The following is a 16,460-nucleotide window of genomic DNA, read 5'->3' on the forward strand; positions in this document are numbered from 1 at the left end:
TGTTCATCCACAATAGTATGAAACAATTTTGGACAAGGGAATACCTTGCCCGATGTATGGGATTTGCAGGAGCCACAAGACACCTGCGTATCTGAGGCTGTAGGTTCATCAGCCAATTTTAGGGTTTCCCGCACAGAAACTATAAGGGCTTCCACCAATGCGCGTTCCCACGTGGCAGCAGAAAAAAAATGTAATGCAGTGTTCATTTTTTTTGTGAAAAGGTGAACTTATCCTTTAACAATTTTTTTGTCAATCTGTTGCCAAAGTTTCTTACCTGGAGAACCGAATAATAACTGCACTTCTTGCTGCAGGCTCACAGCTTTATAGGATGAGTTCACCTTTATAATAAATAAATAAATGCACATCTTTTTACAGGTAAAAAAAAAGTGCTTTTAGCATTTTTTTCATTAGAAGATTGCAAAGTATTGCACCCTGGATAAGCACTGTCAGCTGCAATGGCTGATTATAGTTGTAGTTCTCCTATGCACAGAACTCTGTTAATGAACGATGCAGTTGGGTGGGCAGAGCCCCACTTGGCCACTTTTTTTTTTTATCTTGACAACGAGTGCAGGGAGAAGACCCCTGGTCCGCTGTCACAACAGGGATGGAAGGGGGGGGGGGGATAAGTTGAACTTTATTAGGCTACTGCCTCAAAATTACCAGCATCATTGTCAGCCAGTCATGTGAGCTCTTTCCGTTGGCCATTCGCCTGATCGAATATATAGGCAGTTCAATAGCTAAATGAAAGAGCACATGGCAGGCTAATAATATGTTGCTGCTTATTGCAAGGCAGGGGCTTAGTGTAGTCAGCCTGCAACAATTTGCTTAACAAAACTATACAGTGAGGTATGATACTAGACATACTGGAAAATAAGCTCCCAGCCATAGAGAAACACTAACAAGTGTATATACTTCGCCACGGATTCCTCTGTAAATATTAATCCCTGTAATTGCAACCCTTGCTGCTCCTCCTACTTCCCTGTGCAAAGTGCACAGCGCAAATAAACGAAACAACCAAAAGGTGAGCGCTAGGTGCTAATGTAAGCCCTAACCATTATATTATATACAATTTAGGTGAGACCTTAAAAAAGTAAACTGCCTGTAAATCGGGGCTTGACAAATTTGCTTAGAATCCAGGAGCCAAGAACTGCATGTTTGGGGCGTCAGGCAATAAGAATTGCTCACGCCTGGTGCCAAGTGACAAAAAAAATGAAAGTTTAAAAAAATAAAATAAAAAGGTGGCACTGACGAGGCTTCGCTGATGGGCAATGATGAGGTGGCACTGGCAGGCAACACCGATGAGGCTGAGCTGATGGGCAATGATGAGGTGGCACTGGCAGGCGACACTGATGGGCACTGATAGGCGATGCTGATGAGGCTACACTTATGGGCACTGATGAGGCTGCGCTAGAGGGCACTGATAAGCTGCACTGACAGGTGGCACTGATAAGGTGGTACTGATCAACACAATCCCAATCAAGCCCAGCTATCAGCCTGGGAAGATGATGTCGGAGGTGGACAGGCAGCGAGAGCAAGCCGTGCTCATCACAGCACCGTCCACCAGAGGGCGCCAGTTTGCACATAGGAACGTGTATCCCACTCCAGCAGGCCGCAAAGCCTCGGCTTCAATTATCGGCTAGCCCGACACTAGTCTGCACACCCACGGGTGGGCAACATGGGAGGATCCCAACCACTTCTGTGGTGTAACCCAGGCACCAGGACGCAATTTCCAGTCGCCATTGTGACGTGGCTCCTGGGTTTTATCGAGCCCTGCTGTAAATCATCCCTATCGAGGTGTACACCAATCAAAATATTCAAAAGTGAAAAATTGTATGTGATCTCCCCTTTTACAAGTGCATAAACTAAAACAGTCCATCAATAGTGCCAAAGTCCATGTGTAACTTAATTTCAACGTGCTCTACACACTCCCTGCAAAATGACACTGGCTGTTTCTACTCAGTGCTTCACCGTGTGTCCACACCATGACCCTCTATGCAGTTATGACTCACCAGATCCCTAAACCCAGGGCAAAGTGGGTCTAGTAACACTTCTTAGGAGTCCTAAATGTAGGTAATGATAAGACTGATACTCTAGTGTCCCCCTCTACGGATCCTCAGATATAGGGATGAACCACAGAATGCAGGATCATAGTGCAACCCGTTTAATAAGTATCATATCGCCAGAAAGTATAAAAATTCCCCACTCACATGTAATCGTGCTTACACTGGCACTAGCAAGATCCAGCAGTGTGCTATCTCTCTGTTTTGCCATTCACCCCAGCAACAAGATGGTGAATCGGCATGTGTTCCACTGTCCGGAAGTGGTTAACCGGACGAGATGTCAGACGTACCATGTCCCCACCTCAATGCATTTCGCTGTCCACAGCTTCATCAGGAAGCCTGTCACTAGTTGTGGTCTAAAAGACCCTCCATGTCTCCCCTGTGCACCACTGAACATAATGCAGTGCAGATCGCACCCCCCCCACAGTACACTATACCAGTTCTAGGCCCGAGCCTGCAGATGGGAAAGGGGAGCCAGAGACACATGGCAGGGGGAGGGGGGGCACTTTACCCATGTGTGTGTGGAAGCAATCGGATGGCAGCAGGGCCAACAAAATGCTTCCACATGACAAGTGAGAAGGGCTAAATGTAGAAAAACTACCTGTTTGGTGCCCAGAACTGCATGTCCTGGGCATCGGGCTATGCAAGATATGCATCCCTGCAACAGTGAGTGGGCTGACAAAGCCAGGGCGCCAGGATGCAATTTCTATTTGCCATGGCAACCTGTCCCTTGGGATCTGTGGAGCCCTGCCATAGACAATAAAACATCTAATTTAAAAACAGTAGAAAAATTAGGCCTAAAGGGGTAATAAACTCAAAAGCAATTCTTAAATGTAACGGCTGCATTTGTAGCTTTCTTTTTAGGCTCTTTACTTTATTTTCACCTGGTCATCTGGTCAGCAAGTCTGTTATTTTTCAACAGAACAAGCTGTTCTGCAGATGCAGAGGTTAGAGGGTTGACACAAACCATTACACACTGACAGGGGTGCTTACAATGATCAGCTTTTATTTATTTCTGTGAAACCTTAATGTTAAAAGAAACTGCTGCTGTAACTGCTCCTCCATGTCAGCTGACAGCAGGCTATAGTCAGCTGACAGCAGGCTATGATTCTGGGTCACAGGAGAGCAAAAGTATGTGCATGTCCTAGAAAAAAAAGTGCATCTGTAAATTGTTCACACCGCTTCACTTTTTCCACATTTTGTTGTGTTACAGCCTTATTCCAAAATGGATTAAATTCATTATTTTCCTCAAAATTCTACAAACAATACCCCATAATAACAAGGTGAAACAAGTTTGCTTATAATCTTTGCGAATGTAAAAAAAATAAAAAATAAAAATCACACATTCATAAGTACCGTATTTATTGGAGTATAACACGCACCTCATTCCCTGTTCTTTATTTATAGCATGAGACAGGTCTACTTGGTTGGTGGCAGACTGGAGGGTGAGTACATCAGACTGGGGGCTGGCTGGCTTCCATGCAGCTCTTTTAATCCTTTCCAACTTTCGTAATTTCAGGAAAAGAACTTAAATTTCACACACTAGCTATCAGGCAGTGTTTCTTTGCTGGAGTTTGCCAAAAGGCACCTGAAGGTCTCAGACCATGAGAAACAAAACCCTCTGGTCTGATGAAACAAAGATTGAACTCTTTGGCCTGAATGGCAAGCATCATGTCTGGAGGAAACCAGGCACCGCTCATCACCTGGCCAATATCATCCCTACAATGAAGAATGGTGGTGGCAGCGTCATGCTGTGGGGATGTTTTTCAGCGGCAGGAACTGGGAGACTAGTAAGGATTGAGGGAAAGATGACCGCAGCAATGTACAGAGACATCCATGATGAAAACCTGCTCCATGACTGCAACAATGTACAGAGAAATCCATGATGAAAACCTGCTCCAGAGCGATCTGGACCTCATACTGGGGCGATGGTTTACCCTACAACAGGACAAGGACCCAAAGCACACAGCCAAGATAACAAAGGAGTGGCTATGGGACAATTCTGTGAATGTCTTTGAGTGACCCAGCCAAAGGCCTGACTTGAACCCAATTAAACATCTCTGGAGAGATCTGAAAATGGTTGTGCACCGACACTCTCCATCCAACCTGATGGAGCTTGAGAGGTCCTGCAAAAGAAGAATGGGAGAAACTGCCAATGGGTGCGCCAAGCTTGTTGCATCATACTCAAAAAGACTTGAGGCTGTAATTGGTGCCAAAGATGCTTCAACAAAATTGAGCATTGGCTGCGAATACTTATGTACATGTGATTTTTTTTTTTTTTTTTTTTAATACATTTGCACAAACCTCTTTGTCATTATGGAGTATTGTCTGTAGAATTTTGAATAAAATAATGAATTTAATCAATTTTGGAATAAGGCTGTAACATAACAAAATGTGGAAAAAGTGAAGCGCTGTGTATACTTTACAGATGCACTGTAACTCTAACACTACCCCCCCCCCCCCCCCCCCATTAACAATTCTGCTGTCCAAAGGTGTCTGTTGTTCCTAGAGTGGAGGCACTATAATACAGGAGAGGTGTTACTGACCAGATCACCAGGTGAAAACAGAGGGGAAAAAAGCCTAAAAAAGAAAACGAAAAAGGAATGCAGCCATCACATCTAATGATCGGTAGACTGCAATATATTACATTTTGAGTTTTGGGTTTAACCACTTGTTGACTGCCTAAAGTCTATTTACTGCGCCACTCAGCCGCTTACAGGCAAAGGGACGTAGACCTACGTCACTCGCCCACTAACCTGTAGGGGGCGTGCGTGCGCGCGCCGCCACGCTCCCACCCCCACTTGTTCCCTGGGGAACCAGCGCGTGTGACCGGCGGCTCCGATGGCCGCCGGCCACTCGAGATCTCCCGCAGGAGAGTGAGAAAGACAGACGGCTGATGTAAACACAGCCGTCTGTCATTCTCCCTGAAGCACAGAGGCTATGCGATCCCGCTATATAGGATCGCATGTCTCTGTGGTTACTTCACTAGCCATGCCCCTTGACAGTTAGATTTACGCCCCTAGGGACACACTTAACCCCTTGATCACCAATAAAGTTAACCCCTTCACACAATGTCGCAGTCCCGCAAAAAAAGAAAATCGCAGATCGCCGCCATTACTAGTTAAAAAAAAAAAAAAAAAAAATCATAAAATATGAATAAATCTTTTCCGTAGTTAGTAAACACTAACTTTTGCGCAAACCAATCAAAATACGATTATTGTGATTTTTTTTACCAAAAATATGTAGCAGAAAACAAAATTGGCCTACAATGTTAAAAAGTTTTGATTTTTACATTTTTTTGATAATTTCATATAAAAAAAATGTGCAAAATATTGTTATTTTTTTCAAAATTGTCGCTCTTTCTTTGTTTATAGCGAAAAAAAAAAAAAAAAAAAAAAAAAAAAAAAAATCGCACAGGTGATCAAATACCACCAAAAGAAAGCTCTATTTGTGGGAAAAAAGGACGTCAATTTCATTTGGGTACAGCATCGCACGACCGCACAATTGACCGTTAAAATCACACAGTGCCGAATTGCAAAATAGGGCCTGGTCATTGAGCAGCCAAATCTTCCGGGGCCAAAGTGGTTAATACTGCTTTAACCACTTTAAGACCAGAAGGATTTGCCCCCTTAATGACCAGGCCACTTTTTTCAACTAAAAAAAAAAAAAAAAAAAAAAAAAAAGTAAAAATCTAAATTTTTTAACATTTTAGGCCAATTTGTTTTCTGCTACATATTTTTTTTTTTTAACCAAAAAAAAAAAAAAAAATCGCAATAAACGTATTTTGGTTTGCGCAAAAGTTATTGCGCCTACTAACTAGGGGAAAGATTTAGGTCATTTTTTTTTTTTGCACTAGTAATGGTGGCGAGCTGCGATTTTTTGCGGGACTGCAACATTGTGGCAGACAGAGCGGACCCCTGACTGACATTTTTGACACTTTTGGGTGGGACCAGTGACATTACTACAGTAATCAGTGCTATAAATATGCACTTTTGCTGTAATAAATGACACTGGCAGGGAAGGGGTTAACAGTATAGGTGATCAAGGGGTTAAATGTGTACCTAGGGGCATGTTTCTAACTGTGGGGGGGCGTGGCTTGTGGAATGACCATAGAGACCTGTAATCCTATATAGAAGGATCACAGGGGCTCTATGATCATTCCAGGGAGAAGAACGGTCAGCTGTGTTTACAACAGATGACCGTTCTCTCTCAGTGCTGTCAGGCAGCAATTGGAGCCGTCTTCACCATGTATCGGCTTCCCCGCTGACGATCGGGAGCGAGGCGCATGCCCGCCCCTTAGCTGCCACCAGGCGACCGATGTAGACCTATGACGGTTTGCCTGGGAGAGCCACACTGCCGCAGTAAATATGCGGTAAGCGGTCGGCAAGGGGTTAATTGCTTCAAAATGTTGTTTGTTTGTAAAATTCAATTTTGGAATAAATGTAATTTCCTGAAAGAGAACCTCAAACACTTAGGCTCCTTTCACACGGCCGCTCCGTGTGAAAGGTCCGCTGCGGGACTTTTTTTTTTTTTTTTTTTCCACGGAGCGGATGACATTTCTGTCATCCGCTCCGTGTGCCCGCATATCATCCCATCCGTTTGTGGATGATATGCGGACATAATGTATGTCTATGGCACTGCGGATGTCAGCGGATGACACCGCTGACATACGATTTTCCTTCCTTTCCGTTTTTTACACGGAAGGAAAAATAGGGTTCTGTTCCGTTCATAAAAACGGAACAGAACTGACAGGAGGAAAATCGGGTGTCAGCGGATGGTATTCCGCTGACACCCGCAGTGCCATTCACTTACATTGATGTCCGCAAATCATCCGCAAAAAAATAGGATGATTTGCGGACACACGGAAAGCAGCGGAGCGGCCGTGTGAAAGGACCCTTACTCAGGCCCCGTTCACACTGGGGCGACGCTACTTGCCGGTCGCGGCGCGCTGCTCGCACCGCGACCTCGGAGCGGCCGGCACGGACTTCATAACATTGAAGTCTATGCAGGTCGCTCCGGGTCGCCCCAAAGAAGCTCCAGACCCTTTTTCTAAGTCGGAGCGACTTGTGTCACTCCTATTAGAACGGGTGCGCAGCTTTTCTATGGAAGGCGACCTACGGCAACCTGTCAGGCGACCAGGTCGCCTGACAGGTCGCCCCAGTGTGAACGGGGACTAAGACTGATGCGATCCGACTTTGTGGGGCGACCTGTGGGGCGACCTGCGGCGCGACTTGCACGGACTTCATATAATTGAAGCCAATGCAAATCGCCTCCAGGTCGCCCCAAAGTAGTACAGGACCCTTTTTCTAAGTCGGAGCGACTTGTGTCGCTCCTATTTGAACGGGTCCTGTGCTAATCAATGGCGAGCGACCGACTGCGACTTGTCAGGCGTCTTGGTCGCCTGACAAGTCGCGCTAGTGTGAATGGACCCTTAATGTGTCCAAAATGCTCCTGCGTTACACCAAACATGAGGTACCGGAAGTGACATAAAAAGCGTTTCACTGTCGGGATGTCATCAGGAGTGATAAAACAAATGGGCAGACTTTCTTACGGCACGTCTGGTGCCTCATTTCTGGTCTATGGAAAGCAGGCACGTCCCAGACATGTTGAAGCTTGTCTGCTTGTGTATACACATGCAATACATTGATGTAAGTGCGATTTTTGTTCTGCTGTGGACTTTATAAATAAGAAATATAACACTATTGGAGGCTGCTCTCTATTTCCCTTGCATATCTCCACCTCATCCAATCAGTGAATGCCTTGCACTAATTGAGAAAATGCAAAGCATTCACTGAATAGAACCCATGCTGAGCAGCCAACATACTGTTTTCGGAAAGCATCAGGCCAGCCGTTCAGCGTGGGACCCAGTAGTTACATTGGTACAAGCTGGACTAATATACCTTCCTATGTATAAAAATGCCCATACCTGAAATTCTTCTTTAAAGCAGTAGTAAAACTTTTCCTCCTTCAAGGCAATGTTATTGAGTGCTACTATGCATCCCAAGCTAGCACATTATGTGACACTTACCTTAAAATGAAGCCCTCCAGCGGCGCGCTGTCCCTGCTGACAGTCTTCCTTCCGGGTTCTCGGGCTCCGGTTCTTTGATTGGATAAGCCATGACGTCGTCACTCCCGCACATGCGTGCGGAAGTCACTGTTTACGGCACAGGAACGGCAGGTGTATGCCGTTCCTTCAGAGCGCATGCACCGGGATGTCACTGGTAGCCCCACAAGTAAAAATCTCCTAAACGGTGCACTACCACTTTAAAGTCCAACTGTGTGCAAAACAAGAATCCCTCCTTCCCCCCTCATCTGACTGAGTACCGGTTCACACTTCTGCGATGCGGGAACGCTGCGAATATGCAGCGTGTTCCTACATCGCATCCGCACCTCTGGCAGTTCACACTGCCATATGCAATATGCAGGGGGTGTCAATTAAAAGTTAACGACACCCCCAGTTGCGATCGCATATCGCAGTGCGATCTGCAAGTTCACAAAGAATCGGATCGCACTAGTGTGAACCACTATGCGATCCGATTCTACTGCAGCTCAAAAAAAGCCTCATGTGCGAGGTTGGTGCGAATTCAGCCATACAAAGTGTATGGCTGAACTCGCACCGCACATCCGATCGCATGTAATGAAGGAGCAGTGCGCTCCGAATTACATGCGATCTCCTCAAGCGCAGAAGTGTGAACCGGCACGCAGGCCTGAATTCTTTCCTAGGTGTACATAATATAAATGGGTACTAATTTATAGGTAAAGTTGATCAGGAGAATATCTAATTGCCTCTCGAGGGATCAAGAAGGAATTTTTCCCCTGCTGTAGCAAATTGGATCATGCGTTGCTGGGGGGTTTTCACCTTCCTCTGGATCAACTGCGGGTATAAGATTGTGTATATGGGATTGTATGGTTTGGTTTCCTTTACCGTTTTGTTTTTTATTGGTCGAGCAAAATGAACCTGTGTCTTTTTTCAACCTATGTAACTATGTAACTATAATTTATATTTTAAAAAAAGAATACGGTAAATAAAAGGAAATTAGTTATTGGGTTTAGATATACTTACACAAGCAAGGTGAAGTAGCCAGATCCCAGGGCAAGAAATGACCATTCCTCATAGAGGAAATTGCAATTTAAGCTCCCCAGATATGTTGCAATCTGATTGTACAATCTCTATTGGATCTATCAACAATTATGTAAGGGCCTGCTTGATTGAAAACAGATTGATTGAATAGGTAGATTCCCATAATACATAGAAATTACCTATTTTTTTTTTTTTCTCTTCTTTTTGGGAAGGGTGGGGAGAGAGGAAGGGGGAGGAGGGCTGGTGGGGGATTAAAAGGAAAATAAAGAAGGAATACAAGTCAAGTAAAAGGCAAAAGAGTAGCAACAATAAATTGTTAAATGATACTGGATTATATGTTGAAATGGTAATGTATATATCTCTGAATTCTTGAATAAAATTTATATTTGGAAAAAAAAAAAAAGAAATTACCTATTATTTTGGTAAATCTAAAGTTGATATTATAGAAATGGTAACACTGCAATGTGTGGAAAACCTACGTTAATTACCGGTAACGTATTTCTACGAACCCTCCAGGACAGCATACCTGAGGAGATGAGAGGCTCCTACTCACAGGAAACACAATCACTTGACAGCTTTTTAACTCCCCACCCTTCCCCTTGATCTTCAGTTTGTAATACAGTAACTCAAGGACCCGGTTCATAAGGGGAATCATTCCTCCTACATACTTACTACCTAGTGTTCAACAATTTTCCCTCTTCCAATTGGCAGGAAGTAGGCCTGCCGTCTTGAAAGGTTCGTAGAAATAACGTTACCGGTAAGTAACATAGGTTTTCTCTGATCACCTTCCAGGAAGGCACACCTGAGAGGATATATGAGTAACCGCAGGCCTACCTTAGGGTGGATCCACTGCCTACAAGGCCTTCTTGCCGAATGCCAAGTTCTGCAGTGAGTTTTACCTCCACTCCATAATACCTGATGAAGGGATCTTAGCTGGATCATGTGGCTGATCTGCAGGTCTGCTCCACCCATGTCCCTGCATTCTCCACTTTGGATGCAGGATCTAGGTGGAGTAGGCTCTTAAAGATGGAATCAGAAAACATGTTATTCTTGTAGGTTAGCAATGTTGACTGTCTCAACCATCTAGCAACCGTGGCCTATCGTGCCTGTAACTGCTATTTAGAACCACAAAAAAGACTAATCAAAGACTTGTTCTATAAGCCAAGGACACTACTTTGATCAATAAAGAGGATCTGTCTTTACACTACTCTGTTCAGGAGAATGATTTAGAAAAAAAGTCTCCCTGACAGACAACACTTGCAACCCTTTTCATTTTTATGATCACGTCAGTGAAGACTAAAAGTAAAGCACACTTATGGGTAATAGATTAACCAAAGCGTAATCCCTGGGCTTAGAAGGCACTTCCAACCTACGGCTTTCCTTACATCTGAATGCTGGCATGTCAGCTGTGAAGTGCTCCAAATACCCAAGCTCCCCATACACCTGCAGGTGAATGCTTACTTCAGGAGATTAGGTCCATAGCAGGAGCAGAACACTCACATTGCTACATGCAGTTCTGCTGGGAGGGTGATATGAAGGCTATGTACCGAGCCGTAAATGTATTGAGTCGGGTATATGGGTCAGGTGAGAAGTCCTTATACTTCATCTTCAGGTCATAATACGAACAGAACTATGAACAGAACTCCCAAGTTCTTACTAAAAAGGGTGATTTTCTAACCTTCCTCCAGTGTCCTATAGCCCTAAAGCACAGGGAATGATTCTTACATCCCTGAATGTAAGATGCAGAAGTTTTCTGACATCTGAAGTCTCTGCAGCTAGAACTCCTGGCCCCTCCACGGGAAAAAAAAGGTCTGTAATAAAAGTGGTACATAAATATATTGTATTTAAAAGTATAAATATTACCACAAATATAAAGGCCAAAGATTCTGCACACAGCACAAGAAATAGATTTAGACAGAAAGAGCACAAGCATATACAGCAATGTTGTGTATTTCTGAAGTGCAGCTAGATAAACCGACATATCAAATATGAACGGAAGAGACACAAATCTGAACTTCAGTGTTGTGTATCTTTAAAGCATACCGCCTAAAGCTAGATAAGAAATATAAACAGGAAAACAACAAAATCTTCACTGTTTGGTTTTCTGATGTGCGGCCAAATTTAAAAACAGAAAAAAGACACAAGCAAACTTTATAGTGGGCTGGAGACAGACGAGTGGCTTTTTTTTTGTAGGTGCTGACTTTTGTTTACTTTTTTATAGGTGGCTGGAGCTCATCTTTAATGATACCCCCAGATCGGATCGCAGATCGCAGTGCGAACTGTGAATTTGGACAGGAATCGGATCGCATGGGTGTGAACACCCATGCGTTCTGATTCCAGTGCGGGAAAAATAAAAGCAGCATTTTCATGCGAATGCAATGCGAGTTCAGCCATACAAACTGTATGGCTGAATTCTCATTGCACAGACATTGCATGCGATCTGCACAGCAATGCGGTGCGAATCACATGCAATGTCTGTGTTCGCAATAACCCAGGTTAAAAGAGAAGTTCTGAGTTTAAAAAAAAAAACATCCATACTCAGGTAGGTGGATGCAGCATCTGTCCTCCACCGCTTCGAAGATCAAGAACTGATTGATCAAAGACCACTGATTGCTCAGTTGTGAGTCTACAGTGAGCAGAGAACTGGTGACTGTCAGTCAATGGCTCTATGCTCTGCCCCTCCAGTGCTCAGGATTGTGTCGGGCTGTGGGAGGGGCTAGCCCAGTCTCTCACTGACAGGCTGTCAATCCAGGCCATCTGGGTGGATCCCAACTGTAACGGATAGATCCAGAGCCTGGGCTGATTGAGTGATGTCAGTTGACAGTGTACTTTAGCCTGCTGTCTGCTGAAAACGGGTCACAGGGGTGTAGAACAAAATACACTCCTGTGATCCCCAGGAGTCGTATGAACGTAAGAGCTTTGGCTATATTTCTAATTTAACCACTTCCATACAGGGTAGTTATATCCCCTTCCTGCCCAGACCAATTTTCAGCTTTCAGCACTCTCACACTTTGAATGATAATTACTCAGTCATACAACGCTGTACCCAATCAAATTTTTTATCATTTTTTTCACACAAATAGAGCTTTCTTTTGGTAGTATTTAATCACCACTGGGTTTTTATTTTTTGCAATATAAGTGAAAAAAAAAAAGCAAAAATTTTGGAAAAAACAAAAAAAAAAAAAAAAAACACATTTTGTTTTAGTTTCTATTATAAAATTTTGCAAATATGTAATTTTTTTTCATAAATTTGGGCCAAAATTTATACTGCTACCTTTGTTTGTGGTAAAAATAACCCAAATTAGTGGTTATTTTTTAGTCTGTGTGAAAGTTATAGAGTCTACAAGCTATGGTGCCAATCATTGAAAATTGATCACACCTAAAGTACTGACGGCCTTCATTTCTTGAGGCCCTGAAATGTCGGGACAGTACAAATACCCCCCAATTTAAAAGATATTTCTAACACATAGCATGTACATAGCAAAAATGGCACCCCAAAATACATTCTACTACTCCTCCTGAGTATGGCGATACCACATATGTAGGACTTTGTCACAGCATAGCCACATACAGAGGCCCAAAATGCAAGGAGCACTGTCAGGTGTTCTAAGAGCATAAATTACTCATATAATTTCATTACAACCAATCACACTTTTGAAGGCCTTGGAGCACAAGGACAATGGAAACCCCCACAAAATTACCCATTTTGGAACGCAAACACACCAACACATAATCTAGGAGGCATGGGCTGCAGATACTCAGGTACTCTGATGGGCTGCAGACAGGTACTCTGGTATTCTGATGGGCTGGAGACAGGTACTCTGGGCTGGAGACAGGTACTCGGATAGGCTACAGAGCGGTACTTGGGTACTATGATGGGCTGCAGAGAGGTATTCGGGTACTCTGATGGGCTGGAGACAGGTACCCGGATACTTTGATGGGCAGGAGACTGGTACTCAGGTACTCTATTGGTCTGCAGGTAGGTACTCAGATACCCTGATGGGCTGGAGACAGGTACTCAGGTATTCTGACGGGCTGTAGATAGGTACTCTGATGGGCTGCAGAGAGGGTACTTGGCTTCTTTGATGGGCTTGAGACAGGTACTCTGCTACTCTGGGCTGGAGACAGATACTTGGGTACTCTGATGGGCTGGTGACAGGTACTTTGATGGGCTACTCCCAGGTACTCTTTATTGGGGGGGAGCAATCAGTGTGATTTACTGTGCACTGTAAATCGGTAACTAGCTGTTACATCAATCTCCTCCTCACACAGGAACGGTGTGTGAGGAGGAGAACACGGTAACAGCTAGATACCATGGTCTCTGTTGACATTCTGTGACCGGCTGTGATTGGACACAGCCGGTCACGTGGTAAAGAGCCAATTTCATTGGCTCTTTACCCTGATCAGGGATGGACTGTGTCAGAGTGACATTCTCCATCCCCGATCGCCGCTCTGCACACATGAGGAAAGTGCATGTGGCCAGCTGTGATCGGACACATCTGGTCACATGGTAAAGAGCCATTTTTTTTAATGGCTCTTTACATCGATCAGGGATGGGCTGTGTCCCTAAGGGCACGCCGCATCCCCGATCGCCGCGCACCTCCGGGGGGGGGGGGGGGGGCGGTAGAGCAGCGGGAATGGGCGGACATCATATGATGCCCGCCCGGATCGACGGAGTGTTCCTGCTGGCGTCATTTTACAATGCGCCGGTAGGGAACTTGTTAAAGAGATACCTAGGCAGGCAGAAAGTTTAACTCCTTGGCACCAACAGTATGCAATAATGTGGCCCCTCAGCAGGTGGACCTTAATGGCGAGCATCAGTATATGTGCAGCCCTGTGTAAACTACTTACCGTTCTGAGAGCGAGTTTTCTGCACGCTCCCAACACGGTAGCCGGTGGGGATTGGTAAGCTCCTGATGCATACTTGCAATTGAGAGCTTTCTGATCATGTGACTGCCAAACACAGCGGTCACATGACCCCAATGCCCACCTCCTTCTGGTTTTTAGAAGTTTTAAAAGGGCTAGGAGGATGCTGGTGCCAAGGGGTTAATCAACGTTTCATTCATAAACTGGATTGCATGTATAAGAAAGAAACACATTAAATAAAAAATATAAAGGCAAAACACAAAATACATACAAATAATATAGATAAAGCAAAACACATCAAATATAAATAATAAGACAAAAACACAAAAATATAAAACGTGGATAAAGCAAAAAAAATAGATCAAAATTATATTATAAAATTGTGGACAAAACAAAAACACACAAATATAAAAATAAAATATAAATATGGATAAGACAATAAGGCTCCTTTCACACGGCCGCTCCGTGTGTCCGCAAATCATCCAATCCGTTTGCGGATGATTTGCGGACATAATGTAAGTGAATGGCACTGCGGGTGTCAGCGGAATACCACCCGCTGACACCCGATTTTCCTCCATTCAGTTCTGTTCCGTTTTTACAAATGGAACAGAACCCATTTTTTCTTCCGTGTAAAACACGGAAAGGAAGGAAAATCGGATGTCAGCGGTGTCATCCGCTGACATCCGCAGTGCCATATACTTACATTATGTCCGCATATCATCCGCAAACGGATGGGATGATATGCGGGCACACGGAGCGGATGACAGAAATGTCATCCGCTCCGTGGTAAAAAAAAAAAAAAAAAGTCCCGCAGCGGACCTTTCACACGGAGCGGCCGTGTGAAAGGAGCCAAACACAAACTATATAAAAAGACAAATATAAATATTGATAAAGAAAAAAAACAAAAAAAAAAAATATAAAATGTGGATAAAGCAAAACACAAAAATATATAAAATTATATTATAAAATATAAAATTGTGAATAAAGCAAAAACACACAATTATAACTATGGATAAGACAAAAACAAGAAATATAAACCCCCCAAAAAATAAAGATAAAATATAAATATTGAAAAAAAAAAAAAAACACACACACACACACACACACACACACACACACACACACACACACACACACGATATAAAATATGGCTAAGGCAAAATACAAAAAATAAAATAAAAATGTGGATAACGCAAAACACACAAATATAAAAGAATAAAAATATAGATAAGGCAAAAAACACAAATATAAAAATAAAATTATAAATATAGATAAGGCAAAAAATATCAAATAAAATCTCACCTTCACTTTTTCATAATAGCTCCCAGTAGACATCCATTCCATGTCGGAAAAAAGAGGATCTCCCTGTGACACATAATCTATGATGTCTTCTACTATCTGGTTCACTTTCTCTGCAGCACGTGAGATTTCATCCCTTTTCAGTTTCAACCTCTTTACCACAGCTCTCAGTCCCCTGCCATTGTGGACGGACAGTGGCGGCACCTTTCCCTCCGGCTTGTCTTTCTTAGCACTGCTTTGTCCCTGAGCCCTTCCAGCAACTTCTGCCTTTCCTCTGCCCGGCTCTCCATTACCTATAGCGGCTCCTCTTCCTCTACCTGTCTCTCCTTTGCCTATTGAGGCTCCTCTTCCTTTGCCAGTCTCTCCATTGCCTATAGCGGCTCCTCTTCCTCTACCTGTCTCTCCTTTGCCTATTGAGGCTCCTCTTCCTTTGCCAGTCTCTCCTTTGCCTATTGAGGCTCCTCTACCAGTCTCTCCTTTGCCTATTGAGGCTCCTCTACCAGTCTCTCCTTTGCCTATTGCGGCTCCTCTTCCTCTGCCCGGCTTTCCATTGCACTCAGCGGCTGTCCTTCCTCCACCTGTCTCTTCATTGCTCTTGAGGGCGGCCCTTCCCCTGGGCTGCTTGGGGCGGGTGTCAGGCTCCTTTCCCCTTCCACGGCCCCCCATGTCTGTCAACTGCCAGGCTCTGAAGTGATTTTTTTTTACTTCTCTTTTTGCCGCTTAGCTGGAAAACTTGTCCCCTCCCCTTTCCTCCTTTATTATACAGATAAACGAAACTAACTCTGTCAGTGTCCCCATTAGGGAGATTTCCCCAATTACCGATATCACCGAGAGTGAAAGTGAAAGAAATCCCAACGTTTCCGCCCTGTTTGTGGAAACTGATGTCATTTGCCTGTTCCTATTTGTCCTCTAGAGGCTCTCACCTTATAGAACATGGGTCACTTTCTAAGCAAAGGACCAGTTTACTGTTCTCCAGACCTTAGGGAGACTGGACTGTGCCCATTGGAAATAGAAATGATCCTGGCATCAGTGGGATTAAACAATGCAACTTTGTATTAGGGGGAGAAATAGTGCCCCAAATTAATGATGGGCTGAACACCCACCTATTCAGTTCACACCAGAACATCTCGAACAGGGAAAAGTTCTAGCGAACA

At 44.0% G+C, this 16,460-nt stretch overlaps 1 protein-coding gene across 1 annotated transcript in view; it reads right to left on the reverse strand.

Moving 5' to 3' along the window:
* Positions 1–15,972, reverse strand: part of LOC309550156 (cyclic GMP-AMP synthase-like) — a gene marked incomplete at its 5' end in the record, with an annotated part of 137,014 nt that extends 121,042 nt beyond the window's left edge. The window contains one exon of the mRNA XM_082250589.1: positions 15,310–15,972. Within this exon, the coding sequence (XP_082106715.1) occupies positions 15,310–15,972 (663 nt within the window). The remainder of the gene's footprint in view (positions 1–15,309) is intronic.
* Positions 15,973–16,460: the final 488 nt, after the last annotated feature.

This window comes from Pelophylax lessonae (genome assembly GCF_965119305.1).
Source record: "Pelophylax lessonae genome assembly, chromosome: 3".
NCBI classification, from domain to species: Eukaryota; Metazoa; Chordata; class Amphibia; order Anura; family Ranidae; genus Pelophylax; species Pelophylax lessonae.